Below are 22,536 nucleotides of genomic sequence, written 5' to 3' on the forward strand. Positions count from 1 at the left end.
GAAAGACAGATGGGCCACCTCTGAAATGGGTGACTTTTAAAAGTCTACAAGCAAGTCTAAGGCATAGGGTGACACTCCCAGTATGTAAACAATAACTGTCTTCCTGTGGGGTGGGGACTGACAGTTGAAGTCACTGGGAATCTGAGTTCCTAGCTAAGCAATACTTCACTAAATATTAGGGCTGTCAGTCACGATTAATTTTTTTAATCGCTTAATTGTGTGATTATACAATAATAGAATACCATTTATTTAAGTATTGATGTTTTCTACATTTTAAAATACATTGGTTTCAGTTACAACACCAAATAGAGTGTACAGTGCTTAGTTTATATTTATTTACAAATATTTGCACTGTAAAAAAGAGAATATTTTTCAGTTGCAAGTACTGTAGTGCAATCTCTTTATTATGAAAGTTGAATTTACAGATGTAGAAGTGTGTGTGTGGTTTTTTACACCATGTAAAACTGTAGAGCCTACAAGTCCACTCAGTCCTACTTCTTGTTCTGCCAATTGCTCAGACAAACAAGTTTGTTTACATTTGCAGGAGATAATACTGCCCGCGTCTTTACAATGTCACCTGAAAGTGAGAACAGGCATTGGTTCACATGGGACTGTTGTAGTCAGCGTCACAAGATATTTACGTGCCAAATACCCTAAAGATTCATATGTCCCTTCATGCTTCAACCACCATTCCAGAGGACATGCATCCATGCTGATGATGGGTTCTGCTCGATAATGATCCAAAGCAGTGTGGACCAACGCATGTTCATTTTCATCATCTTGAGTCAGATGCCACCAACAGAAGGTTGATTTTCTTTTTTGGTGGTTAGGGTTCTGTAGTTTCCGCATCAGATTGTTGCTCTTTTAAGACTCCTGAAAGCATGCTCCACCTAGTCCCTCTCTGATTTTGGAAGGCACTTCTGAAACCTTGGGTCGAGTGCCGTAGCTATCTTTAGAAATCTCACATTGGTACCTACTCTGCGTTTGGTCAAATCTGCAGTGAAAGTGTTTTTAAAACTAACAGCGTGCTGGGTCATCATCCAAGACTGCTATAACATGAAATACATGGCAGAATGTGGGTAAAACAGCAGGAGACATACAGTTCTCCCCCAAGGAGTTCAGTCACACATTTAATTAACTTACTATTTTTTAACGAGTGTCATGAGCATGGCCTCTGGAGTGGTGGCTGAAGCATGAAGGGTTATATGAATGTTTAGCATATCTGGCATGTAAATACCTTGCAATGCCGACTACAAAAGTGCAAATGCCTGTTCTCACTTTCAGGTGATGTAAATAATAAGCAGGCGCATTATCTCCAGTAAATGTAACCAAACTTGTTCGTCTTCATGAATGGCTGAACAAGAAGTAGAACTGAGTGGACTTAAAGGCTCTAAAGTTTTACATTGTTTTGTTTTTTGAGTGCAGTTTTGCAACAAAAAACCCCTACATTTGTAAGTTGCACTTTCACAATACAGAGATTGCACTTTCACAATACAGAGATTGCACTGCAGTACTTGCATGAGGTGAATTGAAAAATACTAATTTTGTTTTTAGAATGCAAATATTAATAATATAGTGAGCACTGTACGCTTTGTATTCTGTTGTAAGTGAAATCAATATATTTGAAAATGTAGAAAGACATCCAAAATATTTAATAAATTTCACTTGGTATTCTATTGCTTAACAATGCAATTAATCAGTTTTAATCAATTATTTTTTTTCAGTTAATCACGTGAGTTAAGTGTAGTTAATCGACAGCCTTACTAAATATCCATGCTACTTTAAACAGTTGACTGTCCTCTCCACTGAATGTGGAGTAAGGCATCACATTTGCCCAGAGCAATATCTGATTTCTACTTTTGCAAGTGTCCTTCCTGTTGTTGCAATCGGTATTCAATTAGAAAGAAGAATTAACATTTACCTCCCTGTCTTCTAATCTATCTTAAGAGCTTTGGTGTTTAAAAAAACAGGGCCCATGGGGAAAGCTTACTAGCACACATCTTTTCCTAGCTATTGAGTGGCTCCAAGTGGATCCTTTCCTTGGCCATTCTACAGTTTGATTTTACTACCACCTTTTTTTTCCCCTTGCTCCCATTTTCCACTGTCTTAGCAATCTGTTCCTTTCCTGAAGCTGTGCAGGAGAAGGACTTTGTTGCTTGCAGCTTGGGTTCACCCAGCATGCCCTCTCTTAGTAGGATAGAAGCAGCCTTGTATTCTATTAAGAGGCACCAGCTGCTCACTGTTATCAATACTGCTGAAGGAATGGAACAATTCTGCAGCAGCAAGGGAACTCCTCAGCATTTTTGTGGGTATTAGTATTTTTTTTCCCTTTCATCATCATCCCCCCCAACCCCTGGTGCCTGGAGTGTATAGGGCACTATCTCTCCTTCAGTGGAGAGGGCCAAACTCTACTTCTAATTGTGGTGGTAGTTTATGGGGTATAAATTTGACTATATGCTACCATCTAAGCACATGATGCTCACTGATTATCTGAGGGAAATGTACAGGAATCAAGGGTGGAATTGGCTTGAATAAGTGCCAGTTAATACAGTGTCAATTGAGGAAAATATACCCACCATCACTACTTCCCTCTTTCATGTCTGTCTCCTGTTCTTCCCTGTAGTAACTTAAAATTCTTATCTCCTTGGTTTTAATCCAATCCCTTTTTCATTTCATTCACTAAGACGATTAGTGATGTCTAATGAAGTGTTTTGGATTTCAAATTTTAAGCTCCAATTAAGTTAATAGAAGACAGGAGCCCTAACATTGTCTGAAGCTGCCTGTAGACTCACAACAGCATCACTGCTTTAGTTCATATTTGGAAGGCTTTTAGCAGCCTAGAAACTTCAGAATGTAGCATCCATTATTAATAAAAACAAATGTCCCAAAGGCCACAAATACAAGCAGGTTGAATTTGGTTTCTGAGCCATCTGTTGGACAGTCTTGCTACAAGGATCAAGAGTAGCACCTCTCTCCTTAAAACCTCTTTAGAGCAGTGGTTTGCAACCTTTTTTTTTTTTTTTTTTTTGTGGGCAGGCCCCCAAATGGAGGTGTGGACCCCTTTGGAAATCTTAGACATAGCTTGCCCACTGTGATAGAGTGTGGGCAGACACTTGCCTGACAATTGAGGTTTATATTTGGGAAGGCAGCGTGTTCACAGGCAGGCTAGTAATGGGGTTCTCCTCCCCTGTGATCAAAATTGCTGGTTTTGAGTCAGTAACCCTTTGCAATCTCATCAGCTGGTAGCTTGCCTACTCGTTAAGGTGGAGTGGGGTGTGTGTGTGTGTGTGTGTGTGTGGAGACCTTGTCTCTTACAGAAAACTTGTGACAGAGCAACATGTTCAAAGATTAGTACATCTACGTATTGCAGTTCAGATGTGCAGGCCTCACTCTCAGCATTCTAGTTGCCCACTAGTACTGTAATGTCTGAGCATCTCACAATTTATAAACTCATTATTCCCACCCTGTTTCCCTGTGAGATAGGGAAGTGCTATTATCCTTTGTGCTGTAAGTGACTTGCCCAAGGATACATGGGAGACCTTGCTCTTACTAAATCCTATGCTAGTGCCCTAACTACATCCTCTTCATTTTAGAAAGCTTGCAGAACCTTGGAGCTGAATTAGAATTTTATAAATGGTTTACAAATAATTTATATTAGGTTTAAAAACTGGCACAATCCCACTCTAATGAAATCCCAGTAGACTAGATTGTCCTTAGCTGTAACATGGCTGAGCAGGTAAGGACTCTGCCCCCTTCCTGGCCACACTGCCTCAATTGCACCTTTGGCCACAAGTTGGGTAAACAGGATCCATGGAAGTGGTTCTCATGCTGAGGAAGTGGGTAGAGCTGTAGCTTTGGCATGTCTCCCCTTGTCCCTCTTGCACTGATTACTAGAATTGGACAGATGGGACAGAGGAATAAGTAGCACCCTGAAAAGTGCTGCAGTAACTTACATTACACTGTCCCAGAGTAAGAGGGGAGCAGGGGAAGAATTGACACTCAACGTCTCCTGGTAAGCTGTTCCCTACACAAAGTTGAGCCTAACTGCTTCCTCTAGCCATTGTTTGGGTTTGTGGACTCTCTTGTGACCTAGAAGAGGAAAGTTTCTTACTGGAAGATTTCCTTCCTCACAACACGCAAATGCATAGATCCACACCACCCCATTAATTACTGCAGTCAAGTTTCTCTCTTTTATGGGCTTTGCAACAAGTTGCTATAGTCACAGTTAAATGATAAATTTACTGTTTAGCCAGCAAGCGCTCTCAACTGTGGACAGTATTGCACTGGCAAGCTCTTCAGGAGGAAGCATGTCCCTCTGTGTCTCTGACTCAGATTTGATTTGTCTCCAGAGCAGCAAGGGAGAGACTGTGGGTATGTCTGCACAGCAGTTGTGCAGTTGCTTCCCATCATGGGTAGACAGACACATGTTAGCTCTGCTTGAGCTAGTGCGCTAAAAATAGCAATGTGCTGGTGGCGGTTTGGACTAGCCATCTCAATATGCACTTGGGGTCACATGGGATCGTACCTGGGTGACTGGTCTGAGCTGCCGCTGTGGCCACACTGCTATTTTTAGTGAGATGTGCTTGAGCTATCAATCGTGTCTGTATAATCATGCTGGGAATTTGCTGTGCTGACATACCGTGAGGGCAAGATTTATAAAGGTATTGAGGTGCCTAAAATTGAAGATAGGTGGATATTCAATCTGCAGCTGTAGGCACCTCAATACCTTTATAAATCTGGCCTTAAAATTCAGTGGTTGTTACATTAACCTTTTCCTTCTGATATTTTCCATGTTTATAGATCTGTGTTGGTAGCAATGGTGGGAATACTAATGTAGATCAGCTTTGATTGTTTCCCATCATAAAATGGGGATGATAATACTTATCTCACAGGTGTATTAATGCTTATGAAATGTTCTAAGATCCTCCGAGGGTAGGGTCCCAGATTTATCCCCAGATTTTTCTTGGCTCTGAATAGCCCTCTGTCTCAGTGGTTCTCAAACTTTTCTACTGGTGACCCCTTTCACATAGAACACCTCTGAGTGTGACTCCCTCTTATACATTAAAAACACTTTTTATATATTTAACACCATTATAAATGCTGGAGGCAAAGCGGGGTTTCAGGTGGAGGCTGACAGCTCGTGACCCCCAGTTTGAGAACCCCTGCTCTACCTGCTATTGTCTATTTCCTGTATTGCCATTCTTGTCTATTACAGTGCTTTCCTATCTGCTTCATGCAGGGCCAAAGTGTGTTTAGATACTGGCCCAAATGAAGAGTAGCATAGATTTGCACTGCCACAGGGTGAGCACAAGATGGTACATTCCTTTTCTGAATGGCCCAAAGGGCAGGGGTTCTGCACTGGCTGCACCACGAGTGAGCTGCTGCACAGGAGGGCAGGATCACAGAGCTGCTGCCTCCCCTCCCTGCCCCTTTGTGCGGTGCTGAGTGCCCACAGAAGAATAGAGGGAACAGTTGCTACTCTCTGAAGTACTGGAATTGTATTTGTGACGCTCTCACCAGGGGCATCGTGGTTAAAACTGTTTGATTTATTATTTTAAATAGTTGAAAGTGGTTGATGGGTTTTGTTCCCTAGGCAGAACTTTCTCCATAGGGTGTGATCCTGCACTCCATTGACTTCAGTGGGAGTCGTTTCAACTGGGTTAAGATCACCCTCAGTCTTTTCTATTTATTTATTTATTTTAAGAAGTGGGTTTAGGGGCCAATCCTTTATTCCATGTGCAGGGTGAACTCCCGGTGATTTTTGGGAAAAGCACCTTCCAGCTTTCAAGTGGTTTTGTTTGATTATTTTTTCTTCTTCTCGTTTCCTGCTAGGAAATCTGCCCTTACCTCTCCGTTAGAGAAACCATTTCTTTCTCCTTAAATGAACCAAAGTCATTAATGGTTTCTCTTTCTTTTTTCCCCCTTTTCTTGGGAAAAAAGCACTCAGGAATGCATTCTCATTACAGTGCCTGTTCTTCCCCTTAGCACTCTTTGATTTAAAAAATTTTTTTTTTTGCTTTTTATTCAACCTTTTTATATTCTTATTTACTTGTAAATCCCTTAATGTTTAATATCTCCTTTGCTGCTAACTTTCTTCAAAGATTTTTGATTCTCTTTATACTTCCCTTCTTGTCTCTCAAAGTTGTCTTTATGTAGAGAGATTTAAATATGTATGTAAATATATGTTGCATTGCTTCTTCAAACACGATCTTCAAAGACTTGAACTGAATTCATTTTGCTGCATTCTCTATGTCAAACAGTTTCCTTAGCATTCTATTGGGAGCATTGCTATTTGGACCCAATTCTGTGTAATGCTAATTGCCCCTTTATTGTCATTGAAGTCAGTGGCACTTCTTACGTAAGTAAAGGTAAATAGGATTAGACCCTTAATTTGACATTGTGGCCTTTCTACATTTACATTTGTATGTCCCCTCTTTTTGAGCTTTTGCACTGACATAATTTTACCATCATCTAGTCAATTATTGAATAATAATAAAAAAAAGTGGGTTGTTTGCCAGGTTCCAGCCTAATGTGGAAATTAAATAGCCAAGAGATTAAACCCCAAGGATCTACATTTATAATGGAAAAAGCTGTTCAGACTTTTAACTCTAGCTGTGCAGTTGATTTTTCTGTAAGAAACTTTACATTGCAAGTTACCAACAAATGTACGAGCCCTTTGTTAGAGACTAGTTAATTGTTCGTATAATGTGGGCCACAGTTGTTGGTTGTGGTGACAAAAAGGGGGGAGTAGGTTTTTTTAATGAATCTGCCTTTGCACATCCAAATGGCTCCCTAAGGGCTTTGTTAGTGATACTGACTGTACAAAAATGCACATGATCCTGAGCTGTGCAAAGCATGAGCTTGACAAAGCTTGTGCAGGTGTAGTGGGAAGGGAGACAAAGGTGTCTAAGTCACCTTTTATGTCCTCCTTGATCATCTGTCCAACAATGGCCAAGATCAGTCAGAATGCAATGGACTTAGCTCTGATCGTCCCTGATGTGCCGCCTGTGCGGAGGGTAGGAGAGCCAGCGACAATGACTTCAGAACACCTGAGGATTCCCATTGGCAAGGTGACTTTTTGGGTGTTCCTTTAGGACCATGGGGGGAAAATCTGATGCTTAAAGTATGTATGAATTACTTCTCTCGGCACTGAAGTGCCATTATATACCGAAGGGTTAAAGTGTGACAACTGTTTAAGAGTGAACAGCAACAACATAATAGACCAATTCAGGAGTTACACTGCAGAATTTCTGAATGTTCTACTCCCTCAACAGGCATGGAACTTCCCTTTGTCAATGGGTAGTTCCATATGGGTAAAGAAAACAGAAAGGCTTGGAAGAGACCAGCCATGTGGAGAATTGAGTATTTACATTATTGTGCAGTGTGTGGAGCTTTTGCTCTTTAAACAGTGGCATGCTTTACTCCAGAAGTGAAAAATACTGTAGCCAGTTGCAAAAATAGGGGAAATTGGGGTAGGCAAAGAATGTATTAATTACATACATTGGAATTTTAGTAGGACCCTTGACTCACCATCTTTTGAATATCAGCTGCTGAAATTAAAGCAATGCAGGAAAAGTTGTGCTCTGGTGCAAATGTGTATGTGGTTAGTTGGATCTAAATGGTTACAAAGGGGTTCTCTGTTAGTGAGGGGGAGGGGACAGTGAGAATGCATTCCCAAAAAAGTACATTCCCAAAATAAGCAGCTTACATCATAGACCTCTTCAGTTTTCCCACACTTCTTTTCTAATTATTGTGCTGCAGGACAGCTGATCTATTTCAAACAGGAAGTTGTTTACAGATAACACTTGCAACTGTTCTGTCTGATTTGTTGAACTGTCCAAAAGCAAAAGACAACATCTTTTCAAATTAAAAACTGTCAGATTTCTGTAAACAGCAGCATGAGGGTCATCTGTGCAATTTCCCTGCAGGCAGAGTGTGCTCTGCAGTCCCCATTTTCTCAGCAATCATAAGGTAGGAGAGACTTTTGTGGTTTTACTGATTAGAAGCATGTAAGGAGGAAAAAGTCTGGATGTAAGATAGATACTGGACATGTGAGTGGCAACATTCAAAGTATGTCTGACAACTGGTGTGGGTTAGGTGCAGGATAAGAAACAAAGTTTGATGTACTGTATTCTGAGAGAGAATGTGGACCTTACTGCTTGCAAAAGCCTGATTTAGCTAAAAAAAATCGCTGTTTAACTTGGGGTTTGTAAGAGTGTCAAAGATACTTCTGAGCAAGAGAAAGTGAATTAAAATAAGATTTTTTTTTTAATTTTTGTTTTGTTTTTAACAACTGAAATTGAAATGTATTAACTTTTCATAGCCACTGGTTCTGATTTTAGTAATTTTAGCATAGCATGTTTGTCTGGTTAGAACACACATGATTTAATTGCCAGAGTGGCAGGAGAGAACTGGCTGTGATTCTTCATAACATAATATAGCCATGTAAGACTAGAAATCCTAAACACATTTATCAGTCTCTCTGTCTGTTCTGGGGCACCAGGATGTCTTCATCTATTACAAAAGATGAGTTTATAATATAGCCCCCAAAGGAAAGGATAGAAGACATGTGGCAGTGGTGTCATACTGAAGTAGACTGTAGAGGATCCAATAATGACAGAATACACCAATGGCTAGTAAAGGGGTAACTCAGTAGAGATTGAGTCAAGGATAATTAGGACTGGGATTAGTGGTATATTGGATAAAGGGAAACTTTATTAAAATGAAAGGTTTATATATATGCAGCTTATAGATGTGGATATTGGCTGTGAGGTTTGGGAGGGGAAACGTTTCTTATAAAACTCAGTATCTAATTAGAGAAGTGAAATGCACCACTTTATTTTTCACTTCTCATACAAAGAAATAAAAGAAACTCCTGAGATTAAATGATTACTTGCATCTGAAGAAGTGAGGTTCTTACCCACGAAAGCTTATGCTCCCAATACTTCTGTTAGTCTCAAAGGTGCCACAGGACCCTCTGTTGCTTTTTACAAATTACTAGTCACTAGTTACTCTGAAAATGTAACTGAAAGATAATAGCAATTTTTCCATTCTCAGCAGCTGGTTTTTGGAGTATTTTGGTGTTAGATATTTCATATTTACGAGCATGCTCATTTAAAGCAGTAAAGATATTGGAGGATGTAAACCAACCATTGATTTAAAGACAAGATCATTGATGTCATTTTTATTAATCAAATGCCCAATCTTTCTATGATATCACTTATTAAAAATGTCTGTAAAATTTTGATCAAGATGCCTAAATGTATATTCTTAAAAAGGTATTGCATTTTAATTTTAATGCTTTGAAATCCAACTGATTTTGATTAGAACTGAAACAGATACCAGGCAAAAAGATGATATTGTGGCTCTGATCCTGTAGTTGATTCTGTGAATATTTTCTTCCATAATCTTTTCATTAATAGTAACCTGAAGGATTACTTGTAAGCTTCTGGGGCAGAGACTGACTTTTACTGTGTTTATTCAGTGTGTGACATAATGCAGTGCCGATGTTGGTTAGGGTCTCTAGACACTGCTGTAATACAAATAAAAGATTAAAAAAAATGTTTCTGATAAGAAGTGGGTGGCTTTTGTTTGTGGGTTTTTTACGTTGACTATGTCCCTTTAAGAATGTTTGATTGTCTTTAGAAAATTCACCCTAGATGTGAACATCTGCCAACATAGAGTCACCTAAAAATAGCGTGTTCTGTATCACTAACACTTTTAATAGGAGTATGCAAGTCATAATCCAAATTCATAGCCAAACCTGTGACTTTGCCTGATGACCAATACAAAACTGCATTGTGGAAGCAGCAGAGTCCTATCACATAACTTGTAGTGGGGCTACCATGTTGAAATCTTTCTGAGTGAATTCATGTAGCTTTAAAAACTTCATTTTTACTCTACATAGGGATTGCTCAAAAGTTTTCAGTTTAAACTTTTTTTGGACGGGGTTTTGACACAACTTTTTTTGTAAAGTGTCTTTTCTCTGGAAAATTTCGTTAGTTTTCTTTTTAACCAAAATATTTAAGCCAAAACTTAAAAGTATTTTGGCTAAAAATGGAAGTTGTAGTTTGCTGCAAATCCCCATTCTTCTCTATGGTCTGGGATCCCTAGCTGCACTACATCTCCTATACTACATCACCCTTTTGCAGAGGTAAACCTGTGCATTATGGGAGATGTAGTCCAGCTGGTGACCTTGGCCCATAGAAGAGAATGGGGACACGAGGAGCATACTACAACTCTCCAGAGGCATTACATCTCTTGATTTTGCCCCAAAACTTTCAGTTTTGCCAAAAACTCAACACTTCATAAGGAAATCGTCCATAAAAATATATTTTTTTCCATTTTTTGGTCAAATTTCTGGGGGGAAAAATACTCTGTTCTACTCTCCCACCCACCCTTTACCAGCCCCCAAATAACCCAGAAAATTAGCCCAACTCTAGTCATCAGCCACCTGCAAACTAGCCAGCCTCTGAAATGTTAGCAGTTGAAAACTTCATCTGTGTTTGGAAAACCATGTTTGCTCATAGGCAGTGTCAAATCCCAATGCTTATCATGGATTCACTCCTATCGAACTAAGGTACTTCTGTGGCCTCCAGATCCTATAGTGATGAGCACCTCACCATCTTTAATGTGATCTTCACAATCACCTTGTGAGCAGGGGCGGCTCTAGCTTTTTTGCCGCCCCAAGCACGGCAGGCAGGCTGCCTTCGGCGGCCTGCCTGCGGGAAGTCCCTGGTCCCGTGGATTTGGTGACTTGCCTGCAGGAGGTCTGCCGGTCCCGCAGCTTCGGCATACCTGCCGCCGAATTGCCACCAAATTCGCGGGCCCGGCGGACCTCCCACAGGCAAGCTGCCAAAGGCACCCTGCCTGCCACCCTTGCAGGGACCGGCAGGCCGCCCCCCGCGGCTTGCCGCCCCAGGAACGCGCTTGTAGCGCTGGTGCCTGGAGCCGCCGCTGCCTGTGAGGTAGAGAAGTGTTATCCCCATTTTACAGAAGGGGAACTGAAGGACAGAGAGACTGGGACAGATTTTTAAAGGTATTTAGGATTCTAAAGTTGTAATTAGGTGTATAGTGGGATTTTCAAAAGCACCTAGGAGCCTAACTCCCAATTGTGCTTTTCAAAATGCCATGAAGGGTGAGATCCTAAAAGGACTTAGGGGTACCAATGCTGAGCATCCCAGAGCCTAGAAAATGAAGGAACAACACTGATCCACAAAGTCTGAGTTGGACATCTAGGTTTCCTATACAACACATGGTGGGGACAGAGATGCCTACCAATACCATCTCAAAAAGCCAGCACGCTAGGTGAGGGGGAACTGCCTAAATTAGCCATGGGGAAATGTTGAGGGGGGAGAGAGGCACCTAAGTCCAGAGGCAGGGAGATGCCTAGCTTTGCTTAGCATTACACGAACGGGAATGTGCCTCCTGACTCCAGGTGGCTTAGGCACCTAAGCTATTTTTTGTGGGATTGAGTTAGGCTCTCCACACAAAACAGGGGGAAGAGGAGGTGGTGGTCCCCACCTCTATAACTCTTAGCCTAGCAGTTAAAGCACTCATCTGGGATGTGGGGACCCAGGTTTAATTTTGCCCCCCCTTTACCAGAAGAGGAGAGAGGATTTGAACAAGGGGTCTCTTAAGAGTGCTCTAACCATTGGACTTTGGAATATTCTGATGTGAGGGCTCCCTCATTCTCTCCCGTTGAAACCATTCTATTGTGGATAAATAATGAAAGAGCAATTGGAGTAGGGGTCCCCAGGGTCCTCTACCTCCCAGGGAGGGTGCCCTAACCAGCAGGCAACAGCATCATTCTCTCTCTGGTGTTTGACACTCCTGTCATTAATGGGATCACTGCCAGTAACCTTCTAGACCGAATCACAAAAGAGAAGGATCTCATAAAATGCATACAAGAAGTTGGTAGGAGCATGGCAGAAATCATAGAATCATAGAATATCAGGGTTGGAAGGGACCTCAGGAAGTCATCTAGTCCAACCCCCTGCTCAAAGCAGGACCAATCCCCAACTAAATCATCCCAGCCAGGGCTTTTTCAAGTCAGGCCTTAAAAACCTCTAAGGAAGGAGATTCCACCACCTCCCTAGGTAACCCAGAAAGGGCCAGCTGAGAGAAGAGCCAGTACAGATATTAAAAAGGGACAGCACCCTATATAACCTGCACTGACTGTGAGTAGAGCTCAAGGTGTTGGTTTTAACCTCTAAAGCCTTAAATAATTTAGGAGTGGGTTACCTGCTAGATCACCTCTCTGTGGTGCCATATTACTGCGCTTGAGCCCAGAACTTGAGCTAGAACTCTCTGCATGTAGAAAGGAGGAAGCTGCTGGTAGCTGTGGATCACGTTTCCCTGTGCAGCCATTTGGGGAGGATTCCAGAGTAGAAGGGCTTAGTTTATTAATATCCTGGTGTTTAAGCCATTACAGCGATATGGAAGGGTTGCCAACTCTCATGATTTTATTGTGAGAATTGGAATATTTGGTATTTTTTGAAAGCCCTGGCTCCTAGAGAATCTCAGCTTTCATTTGTTTTTTAAAGTATAAGTTTATAGTGCTTGGGGTTGTAGAGAAGCTTGTAAATATGACCTGCATGCACCCTAAAGGCTCAGAAATCAAGGACAAACTAAAATAAATTGGCCTAAAAATCATGAGATTTTTTTAAAATCATGATTCTTTGCAGCTTGACTCATGATTTTTGAATACTTGGGGTTGGTAACAATGTAGATCCCATCCAGCTGAAAGTGAATTTCACACAGCTCTCCCCTGATCTTGCTACACAATAAAGAAACAACCTTTATGCCAATTTATGGCCAATATTTTCAAAAGCGTCCACTAAATTAGGGTGCCTCACTCTCTTGGTTCCTACAAATAAGTGCAACTGGCTTCAGTACCAAGGTCACATGCAGTCATTTTTACAGGGTTAGGGCATACCTGAGACAATGAGGGGACCTGATTTTCAGAAGCGTTGAGCACTTATAATTGAACCCTCAGGGAAGTTTGGGTGCTCAGCATAATTGAAAATTAGATCCAATGTGTCTCAAGGTGGGCACCCAAAATCATGGACCACGTTTGAAAACCTTGCTGCATGTGAACAAGTATCAGGGATCTTGTCATCTGACTGAGACCATGAGTATGGTATTCTGAGAGAAATATTATGTAACATATATAGCAATCAATAACCAATAATTAATGAGAAATTAAATAAAATTATATACTTGTTTCTTTATATCATGTAAAATCTTTACATCTTCAGCTCACATTTAGTAGAATAAACTTATCCTAATAACCTCTACCCAGATATAACGCTGTCCTCGGGAGCCAAAAAATCTTACAGTGTTATAGGTGAAACCGTGTTATATCAAACTTGCTTTGATCTGCCAGAGTGCGCAGTCCCGCCCCCCCAGAGTGCTGCTTTACCACGTTATATCCGAATTCGTGTTATATCGGGTCGCGTTATATGGGGGTAGAGGTGTATAATTCCATTGACTTCAGTTGGAGCACACCAGGAATACATCTGGTCCATTGTTTTAAAAACATTATTTTTCCTGAGAAACTAGTCAACCTCTTCAAGTTTTGGCAAGGGGAGCCATATATACACCCAGGTCTGAACCTCACAAGCTCTGTGTTGGCAGAATAGCTCTGTTGAGGCAGAGTTAAATGTATCTATGGAGTAACCCATGACTTCCTATGAGGCAATTAGCCTTCCCAAACTTCACATCAGCTTAGATTTACTCTTTTGCCTTCTTCCACAAACCTTATGGTTCTTCAGCAGCAGAGTTCAAAGTGTGTTATATTTTTGACAAAACCTTTTCCCTGCTTCTTGTGTTGTAGAGTTTACAGTTAATTAATGGAGTTTACAGTTGGTTAATGACACCAACAGTTATGTTCCTATTTACAGAAATATGTAGCATTGACATTTAGATATTTATTCATGTCTCATTTTTGTCTTTGCAGCCCATCACACAAACCTTTTAAGCCAACCATTAGCATTTAATTTCCAAGCATAACTATGTATGAAAATGATCCACTCACCATCATTTAAACAATTTTACTAGTTAATCTTTTTCAATACATTAACATTAGTTGCTCTTATTCCCCTTTTAAAAATAATTACAATAAGAGACAGGTGGGAATCAAAACCCTGCATCAGAACATGTCAAATGTTAAAGCTGAATCTAAACTTTGTGTTTGGCCCCTATGTCTGCAGAATGCACCAACAAATCACAATATCTGAAATGCCTCAAAATCCTGGGAAAATTGAAATCCGGATCTGTATTTGAACTTTCCAGCTTGGGCTCGCCTCTAGTTTCATAATCAGAATGGTTGTACGCTGCGTTCCCTCTACACTGCACCGTTGTGTGGCCGCCCAGGAGTGAATCAAGGGCTGTGCACTTTGTTAACAGAGCTGTGCACAGCGGCAACATGTTCAAGTGCCCCTCCCCCTGCTGCTCTGCAGCTGCATTGCTCCTCTGGCTTGGAGCTCCTGGCCAGCTGCTCCCGGGATCCTCTTGCTTGCTGTGCAGAGTAGGGGATGATGTCAGGGTGTCCCCCTCTCCCCGCTTTCCTCCTGCCCATGTACCCCATCTCCACAGAGCTGGGGACAGGGCTCAGGAGCAGGAGAGCTCAGCTGCTGCAGTCTGAGACTTCTGGTGTGAGTGCCTTAAAGAAACAATGCATGGTCTCCCATAGACTTCCCCAGCAGCCAGCACTCACACAATCTGTCCTTCTCTGTGTGCATGCGTGTGTGTGTGTGTGTGTCTCTCTCTCTCTCTCTGTCATGCATACACACACACACACTGTCTCTGATACACTGTCTCTGACACACTCACCTCCCAACACATATTTGTGTTGTTGTTTTGTTGTTGTTACTTCTTGGTACTTCCTGCAATGCACATATATTCTCTGTAATTTTATTCTTTGACTAGTCTATGCATTTCATAATTTTATTTCTCTCATGCTTAAATTTAATTAGTTGAGTAGTGAGTTCTAAAATGCCTAACCTGTCCTGGCTAGAGTAATTATCCCTATGGTAACTTTTAAAAAATATATATTATATCTAGGGTTTTTGCTTCTACTGGTGGCGCACACCCGCACGTTACCTCAATATTGGTGCCTATATTCATTCCACACATGGATGGAAAAATTTAGAGGGAACATTGGACTTGTACATGCTTTGGAGAACTGGATCTACGAGCCAGCAGCAATGACTAAAATGGCAAATTTGTTCACAGTTCTCAGTTCTTGAAAGGCAGAGGACATTCATTGTAATAGGAATTTCTGTAGGTTTATGCAAACCCTAAATTCAAGAATATACAGGAACAGACAATCTTTTACTTGCCCTATTGTCCAGGCAGTGGCTCCAGTCAGCACAGATTTTATTCTAAGACTCTTAATTCTATGGCTGTCGTTGGGCAGACTCATTGTTGTCAGTTCCAAGGACAATTTAAGGCAAATTGGGACCACAGGCCCATCCTTACGTGGATTCCCCAAGGACCAACCCCATACTGTGGCCCTGTCCCCATGCTGTGGCCTCATCCCACTCTGGGATGGTAGTTGCAGGGGCCATCTACATGAGCGGTGTGACATGCTGGAACAGGGGCCCACCATCACTTTTATTTGGGTTGGTTGGGGCCTCCTCCCCTCATCCTGAACCACAACTCCCTCTCTTCAGGTGGGCATCATCCGTTCCAGAGGCAGGAAAACTCAGCTCCCACTCACTGAGGTGAGGAGAGAGAGAGAGAGAGAGAGAGAGTGTGTGTGTGTGTGTGTGAGAGAGAGAGAGAGAGAGAATGGGAGCATCACTTGACGCCACCCAAGTAAAAGCATAATGAGATGACAGGAACACTCACCCTTTGTTCCACCAGATTCCCCTGTTGGGATGGTGACAGTGGGGCTGCCCAAATAGCAGCAGATTTCAGCACCAACAACCCATTTAAGATGGGTGAGAGCAGTTCACACCTCTTACATGATTTTAGGCTATCTGCGGAGTCAGGTAGATGTCACTGCCTCAGTTATACTCAGGTCACATTTCCAAGCCTTCCCTCACAGTCATGAAGGATAGAATGAAACTTAGATATCATCACTTGACTTCAAGAATATGCAGGAACAGACAACCTTTTAGCTATCTTATTGTATCGGTTGGTTCAGGTATTGACTCCACTCACCAAAGATCTGGAGTACAAAGTGCTTGTTGGGCCTTGCCTTAATCTGGCCTCTGGTCAGTTCAACAATGTTTTTGCAGGAGGCTCTCCTAATGAAGGTCTCTGCCTCCGTGGTTCTCTGATGGTCTCACGATGATCTGTTATTTGGAAACTTGAATGAGTAAAAATGTTCTCAGTGGCTGAGATAGTTTCCCTAAAGTTCCACAAGTCACAAAAGTTTTTCTAAAGTTGTGTTTGCGTCCCTGATTGTATTGCTTGGTTTTTTTCTAACTCCTCTTTTCCTATGATGCTCCAGCCAGTATTTTATTCCACATCACCCTGCTTAAATCTTTCATGTATGAAAAGTTTTTCTAGTCTACTGCCTTCTTTTTGGGGGGTGGAGGATGGTAGTGGGGAGAGGATGGGATTATTTTTGAAATAATTAAAATAAGAGGTTTAGGAAACATTACCAGTGAGAAAAGGTTGAAAGAACTGAGCATGTTTAGAGAAGAGAAGGCTGAGGGGAGATATGATAGCAGTCTTCAAATACATAAAAGATGGTTATAGAACACAGAAATGTCCAAACTGGGTCAGACAAATGGTCCATTGAACCCAGTAAACTGTCTTCTGACAGTGGCCGTTGCCAGATGCTTCAGAGAGAATGAATGGAACAGGGCAATTATCAAGTGATCTATCCCCTGTTGCCCAGTCCTATCTTCTGGGAATCAGAGCTTTAGGGATACCCAGAGCATGAGGTTGTGTACCTGACCATCCTGGCTAATAGCCATTGATGGACTTATCCTCCATGAATTTATCTAATTCTTTTTTGAACCCAGTTATACATGTGGCCATCACAACATCCCTGGCAATGTGTTCCACAGGTTGACTGTGTTGTCTGAAAGAGTACTTCCTTATGTTTGCCTTAAACATGCTGCCTATTAATTTCATTGGGTGACACCCTGGTTCTTTTGTTATGTGAAGGGGTAAATAACACTTACTTTCTCTACACCATTCATGATTTTATAGATCTCTATTATATCCCCTCGTAGTCACCTCTTTTCTAAATGGAATTGTCCCAGTCTTTTTAATCTCACCTCATATGGAAGTTGTACCATACCCATAATCATTTTTGTTGCCCTTCTCTGTACCTTGTCCAATTCTAATATATATATATATTTTTGAGTTGGGGCAACCAGAACTGATGCAGTGGTCAAGGTCTGGGTGCATCATGGATTTATACAGTGACATTATGATATTTTCTGCCTTATTATCTGTCTCTTTCCTAATGGTTCCTAACATTCCATTAGTTTTTTGACTGCTGCTGCTCATTGAATGGATGTTTTCAGAGAACTATCCATGATGACTCCAAGATCTCTTTCTTGAGTGGTAACAGCTAATTTAGTCCCCATCATATTGTATGTATAGCTGGCATTATGTTTTCCAATGTGCAGGACTTTGCACATCAACATTGAATTTCATCTGCCATTTTGTTGCCTAATCGACTAGTTTTGAGATATCTCTTTGCAGTCAGCTTTGGCCTTAACTATCTTGAGTAATTTTGTATCATCTGCAAACTTTGACACCTCACTGTTTACCCCTTTTTGCAGATAATTTTTGAATATGTCGAACAGCTCTGGTCCCAACACAGATCCTTGGGGGACCCTGCTATTTACCTCTCTCAACTGTGAAAACTGACCATTTATTCTTACCCTTTGTTTACTATCTTTTAACCAATTACTGATCCATGACTTTCCCCGGATCCCATGACTGCCTACTTTGCTTAAGAGCCTTTGATGAGGGACCTTATCAAAGGCTTTCTGAAAGTCCAAATACACTATATCCACTGGATCACCCTTCTCCATATGTTGTTGACTCCTCAAAGAATTCTAATAGAGCGGTGAGGCATGATTTCCCTTTACAAAAGCTGTGTTGACTGTTCCCCAACATACTGTGTTCATCTATGTGTCTGATAATTCTGTTTTTTATTATAGTTTCAACCAGTTTGCCTGGTACTGAAATTAGGTTTACCAGCCTGTTATTGTCAGGATTACCTTTGGATCCTTTTTAAAAAATCAGCATTACAAGCTATCCTTTAGTCATCTCTGGTACTGAGGCTAATTTAACCAATAGGTTACATACCACAGTTAGTAGTTCTGCAATTTCATATTTGAGATCCTTCAGAACTCCTGGGTGAATCCCACCTGGTCCTGGTCACTTATTACTGTTTAATTTATCCCAAAACCTCCTGTGCTGACACCTCAGTCTGGGACAGTTCCTCAGATTTGTCACCTAAAATGAATGGTTCAGGTGTGGAATCTCTCTCACATCCTCTGTAGTGAAGACCGATGCATAGAATTCATTTAGCTTTTCTTCAATGGCCTTGTCTTCCTTGAGTGTTCCCTGACTTCTCACCTCTCCCAGGATATGGTAGCCCATGCGGGAGAATAAAGGGACCCTTTTGTGCTCTTATTCCTCTGTGTGGAAGTGTAACCAGGGTCAAATCTTAGCCATTAGCGTTGTGAGGGTGATTCAGACTGTATGCTCATTCAGTATTTAGCCTTGCTGCCGAGATTCCCACCAAATGTGCCAATTCTGATGGTGAATTGCATCTGTAACTGGATTGACACCACCTGCTCTTTTCACACTGGCTACTGAATACAGCAATCAAATGGCAGGGACTTTCAATTACAATCACATTAGGCTAGAATTAAATTGATGGCATGAGGTGAAAGACTTCATGTCCCATTACTGATCTTTTGAGCTGCCCCCATGATAGCTTGATATCAATTTGTTCAGTCTAGCCATAAACCTGCACACAGTGTGCAGTGCTACACAGAAGAACCTGTATTAGTGACAGACATCTTCTCCATATCTTGACACTTCGATCTGGTTTTCATTTTCTCCCTACTCCTACTATTACAAAGTGCTACTCAAAGGAAGAAATAAGGAGGACTGTGATAATTCTTTTCTTTCCTGAAAGAGCATTTTTGCAGTCCTCTCATAGATCAGCTTTTGGTGACTAGTCAATCAAACTGTATTTCTGGGCAGTTTCTTTTACCAAAAGGTCTACCCACAGCATAACAGTATGAAGCCTGTTTCACTGACACATTTGTAAGAGGCTGTGATTTCAATGAGCTAAGGGCTTGTACACACTACAACTTATATTGGTGTAACTTATGTCACTCAGGGGTGTGAATAAGCCACCTCCTGAGAGATGTAAGTTACACCGAACTAACTGCAGGTGTGGACAGTGCTATGTTGGTGGAGTGCTTCTCTCACGACATAGCTATCACCTCTCGGGGAGGTGGTTTTATTATGCTGCCGGGAGAGCTCTCTCCTGTCAGCATAGAGCATCTACACCACACATGCTACAGCGGAGCGGCTGCACTGATGAAGCTGTGCCACTGTAGCACTTCAAGAATAGACTAGTCTTAAGTCTCTTTCCAAAGTTGTTACTCACCTTGCTCAGATGTAGAGGACCTCCTGGATTTATTAAAGACTCTGGTGTATTTACACTCCACGATGAAATTTAAGATTTATTTCTAAATAAGGGCTCTTGCATCAACTACTATAAAGATACCAGTGGCAGCTATCAAAGCTGTGAAAGGTAAAATTTATGCATTCTCCTACCTTGGGATGTCAACTCAGATATTTGTATCTTTCCATGTAAATCCCTGGTACATTTCTTCATTCGACATTGATGGTAACCGCACCTCTACTGGGCATCTTTTCCATTGACAGATATGGAAAATAGAAAATAAGTCTTACCTATCAATGGTCTTCTTCCCTTTTTTTTTTTTTTTTTTTTTGGTGAAGAGAGGGGAATTTTACTCAGAATCCCATCTTTTTTACCTAATTTGTCTTCTGAATTTTACCTCAACCAGTGTAGTCTTAAAAGGAACTGCTGAATGACCATAAAACCCTATCGTACTGTACAACATATGTTTATTAGGCATACAACCTGTACACATTCTTTTCATGCTATTTAGGCTATAGTATGCACAAAAATACTCCATTCGTGGTGCCACACTGCATGCTCTTAGAAACTATTAGAAGCCTTTGGAATTCCCATGACTGTTTATTCATTCTTTTGTTTAGGAGTCAGTGACCTGCAAGGGCTCATTATGAAGAGAGATCTGTTTTTTCTGGTGACTCTAATGAGCCTTGCCTTCCTGTCACTGTTAAGATCTGGATATCCTCAACATATTGCAGAAGAGTCCTGCTCTGTTCAGATTCTTGTTCCAGGCCTCAAAGGTAATGTTTGAGTCTTTCCCTCTGCCTAAATATTAATCCCTTTTTTCTTACAGGTTTATTTGAACAAATTTCAAGTCATATGCAATTTCTAGCAGGGACTAACATCTCTACAAGGTGCCTTACAATTGCCCTTTCCATAGTAGGATTTGAAATAATTTTCCAAACATGGCCAAGCACAGTTTGTAACATGATTTGTGTCCATTAAAACAACATGGTTACAAACTGCAGGCCTGATTCTGCAAAGCCCACTCATGAAGAGTAGCCCTGGTTACTCAGATGGGTTTTCCTGACGACTTCAGTGGGTTTATGCTCATGAGTAGTACTCAACGTACATAAAGGTTGCAGAATCTGGCTCTGTGTTCTGTCTAGAAAACGGTTTATAAGCCTTTATTGCCCCTTTGAGAGGGACTACTTGGAAGTAATCAATAACTATATTTGCTAAACTGAAGTACACCTTTCTTTGTGGCAAACTCTGAGAATGCTGAGCACCTTCAACTTCCATTGACTTAAATAATCCATGCCTCTCAGAGTTTGGCCAGGTATGAGTATGAAAATAAAGCCGCTTACTATTTGCTCTACATTTTGGCCAAGAATATTACCTGATACAGATGGTAAGACAAAATATTGGTCTCTTCATGTAAAGGAATACCTTGGCATCCGTAATTTAAATAGCACAGCATGTCTAAATTAATTATTGTTCTGAAGCAATAGCATGGGTTGCCAATATTATACATAATGATCTGAATTAAGGGTGTGTGCAAAATCTTGGCCCTATTGAAGTCAATAGCAAAACTCCCATTGACTTCAATAGGGCCAGGATTTTGCCTGAGATGTATATAAGGATGTTATATGTGCCATTTCCAATAAGTGTGTATGGCAAGAGACTCAGTGAGCTACAGATCAGGAACAATTAACCTATCATCAGCTGACAAACTTGCATTGTTTAAAAGCTATACAATTTATCTACATATGAAACCTTACAGTTTTTCTTGTGGTTGTGCCTCTATTGTCAGATGATGTCACTCATTTAAGATAGGTGCCACCAGTGTTAAGCCCAGTAATAAAACTTATTTTTACTGCACAACTGAGAAATGCTTTACCTCATGAGTTTTCAGATCACTGACCTGAGAAAAAAGGTAGTGTTTTCTTTTCATAGGCTGGTCCCTGAACTCTTAACCATGTTAACACCTGAGGTGGGGATGAAAAGTAGAGCAGTGTTAGTTTGATGCATTCAGACAATCCATGGTTTGACTGAGCCTTAATTATTTCCATTCATCTGCTGTCTTTAGTATGGATGTCACACAAATAACAGCATTATCAAATTTATTATTGCATAACCTAGTGCAGGGGTCGGCAACCTTTCAGAAGTGGTGGGTCGAGTCTTCATTTATTCACTCTAATTTAAGGTTTCGCGTGCCAGTAATACATTTTAACGTTTTCAGAAGGTCTCGTTCTATAAGTCTATAATATATAACTAAACTATTGTTGTATGTAAAGTAAATAAGGTTTTAAAAATGTTTAAGAAGCTTCATTTAAAATTAAATTAAAATGCAGAGGCCCCTGGAGCTGTGGCCAGGACCTGGGCAGTGTGAGTGCCACTGAAAATCAGCTTGCGTGCCGCCTTTGGCACGTGTGCCATAGGTTGCCTACCCATGACCTAGTGATAGAGACGAATGATCAAGTGGTCAGAACGCAGCATGGGGAATGAGGAACTTTAATCCTGGTTCTGTTGTTGACTTTCTCTGTGTCCGTGGGCCAGTTCTTTAGCTTTTCTCCTTTCATTTCCCCATTTGTCTAATCAGGATAATTCTATGTACACACATTCATCACTTCACAGTAGTTTTGGGAGGATTAGTTAGTTAATGCTTATAAAGCACTTAGTGCCATCTAAATGCTAAAATTGCTATTATTACAATGTAGAACTTTCCCAGCAATAATTCTGGCCTCTTTTTTTTAGTAAAGTAATCAGGAATCGAGCCATAAAACAGTGAGGAAGCCTGAAAACCAGAATGCTTTAGTGCTTTCACTCCACCTAATTAGAAACAGCCATTGACATGGTGAGGGTGATTGATGTACAATTTCAGTGAGGCACATAATGGCCTGCTAAGCTTAATGTAAAATCACTAAAAAGCCACC

At 41.0% G+C, this 22,536-nt stretch overlaps 1 protein-coding gene across 3 annotated transcripts in view; it reads left to right on the forward strand.

The window, feature by feature from the left end:
• The first annotated feature begins 1,484 nt into the window (after positions 1-1,484).
• The window catches only part of COLEC11 (collectin subfamily member 11), a 46,885-nt gene continuing 25,833 nt past the window's right edge, over positions 1,485-22,536 (forward strand). For 2 of the 3 annotated variants that reach the window (XM_054022665.1, XM_054022667.1), the window contains exons 1-2: positions 1,485-7,971; positions 20,245-20,400. In XM_054022665.1, coding sequence (XP_053878640.1) covers positions 20,271-20,400 — 130 coding nt within the window. In that variant the 5' untranslated portion in view covers positions 1,485-7,971; positions 20,245-20,270. Of the gene's footprint in view, positions 7,972-17,909; positions 18,044-20,244; positions 20,401-22,536 lie in introns of those variants that run through there. The other variant, XM_054022666.1, reaches the window with a different exon arrangement.

This window comes from Malaclemys terrapin, chromosome 3, assembly GCF_027887155.1.
Source record: "Malaclemys terrapin pileata isolate rMalTer1 chromosome 3, rMalTer1.hap1, whole genome shotgun sequence".
Taxonomy (NCBI): domain Eukaryota; kingdom Metazoa; phylum Chordata; order Testudines; family Emydidae; genus Malaclemys; species Malaclemys terrapin.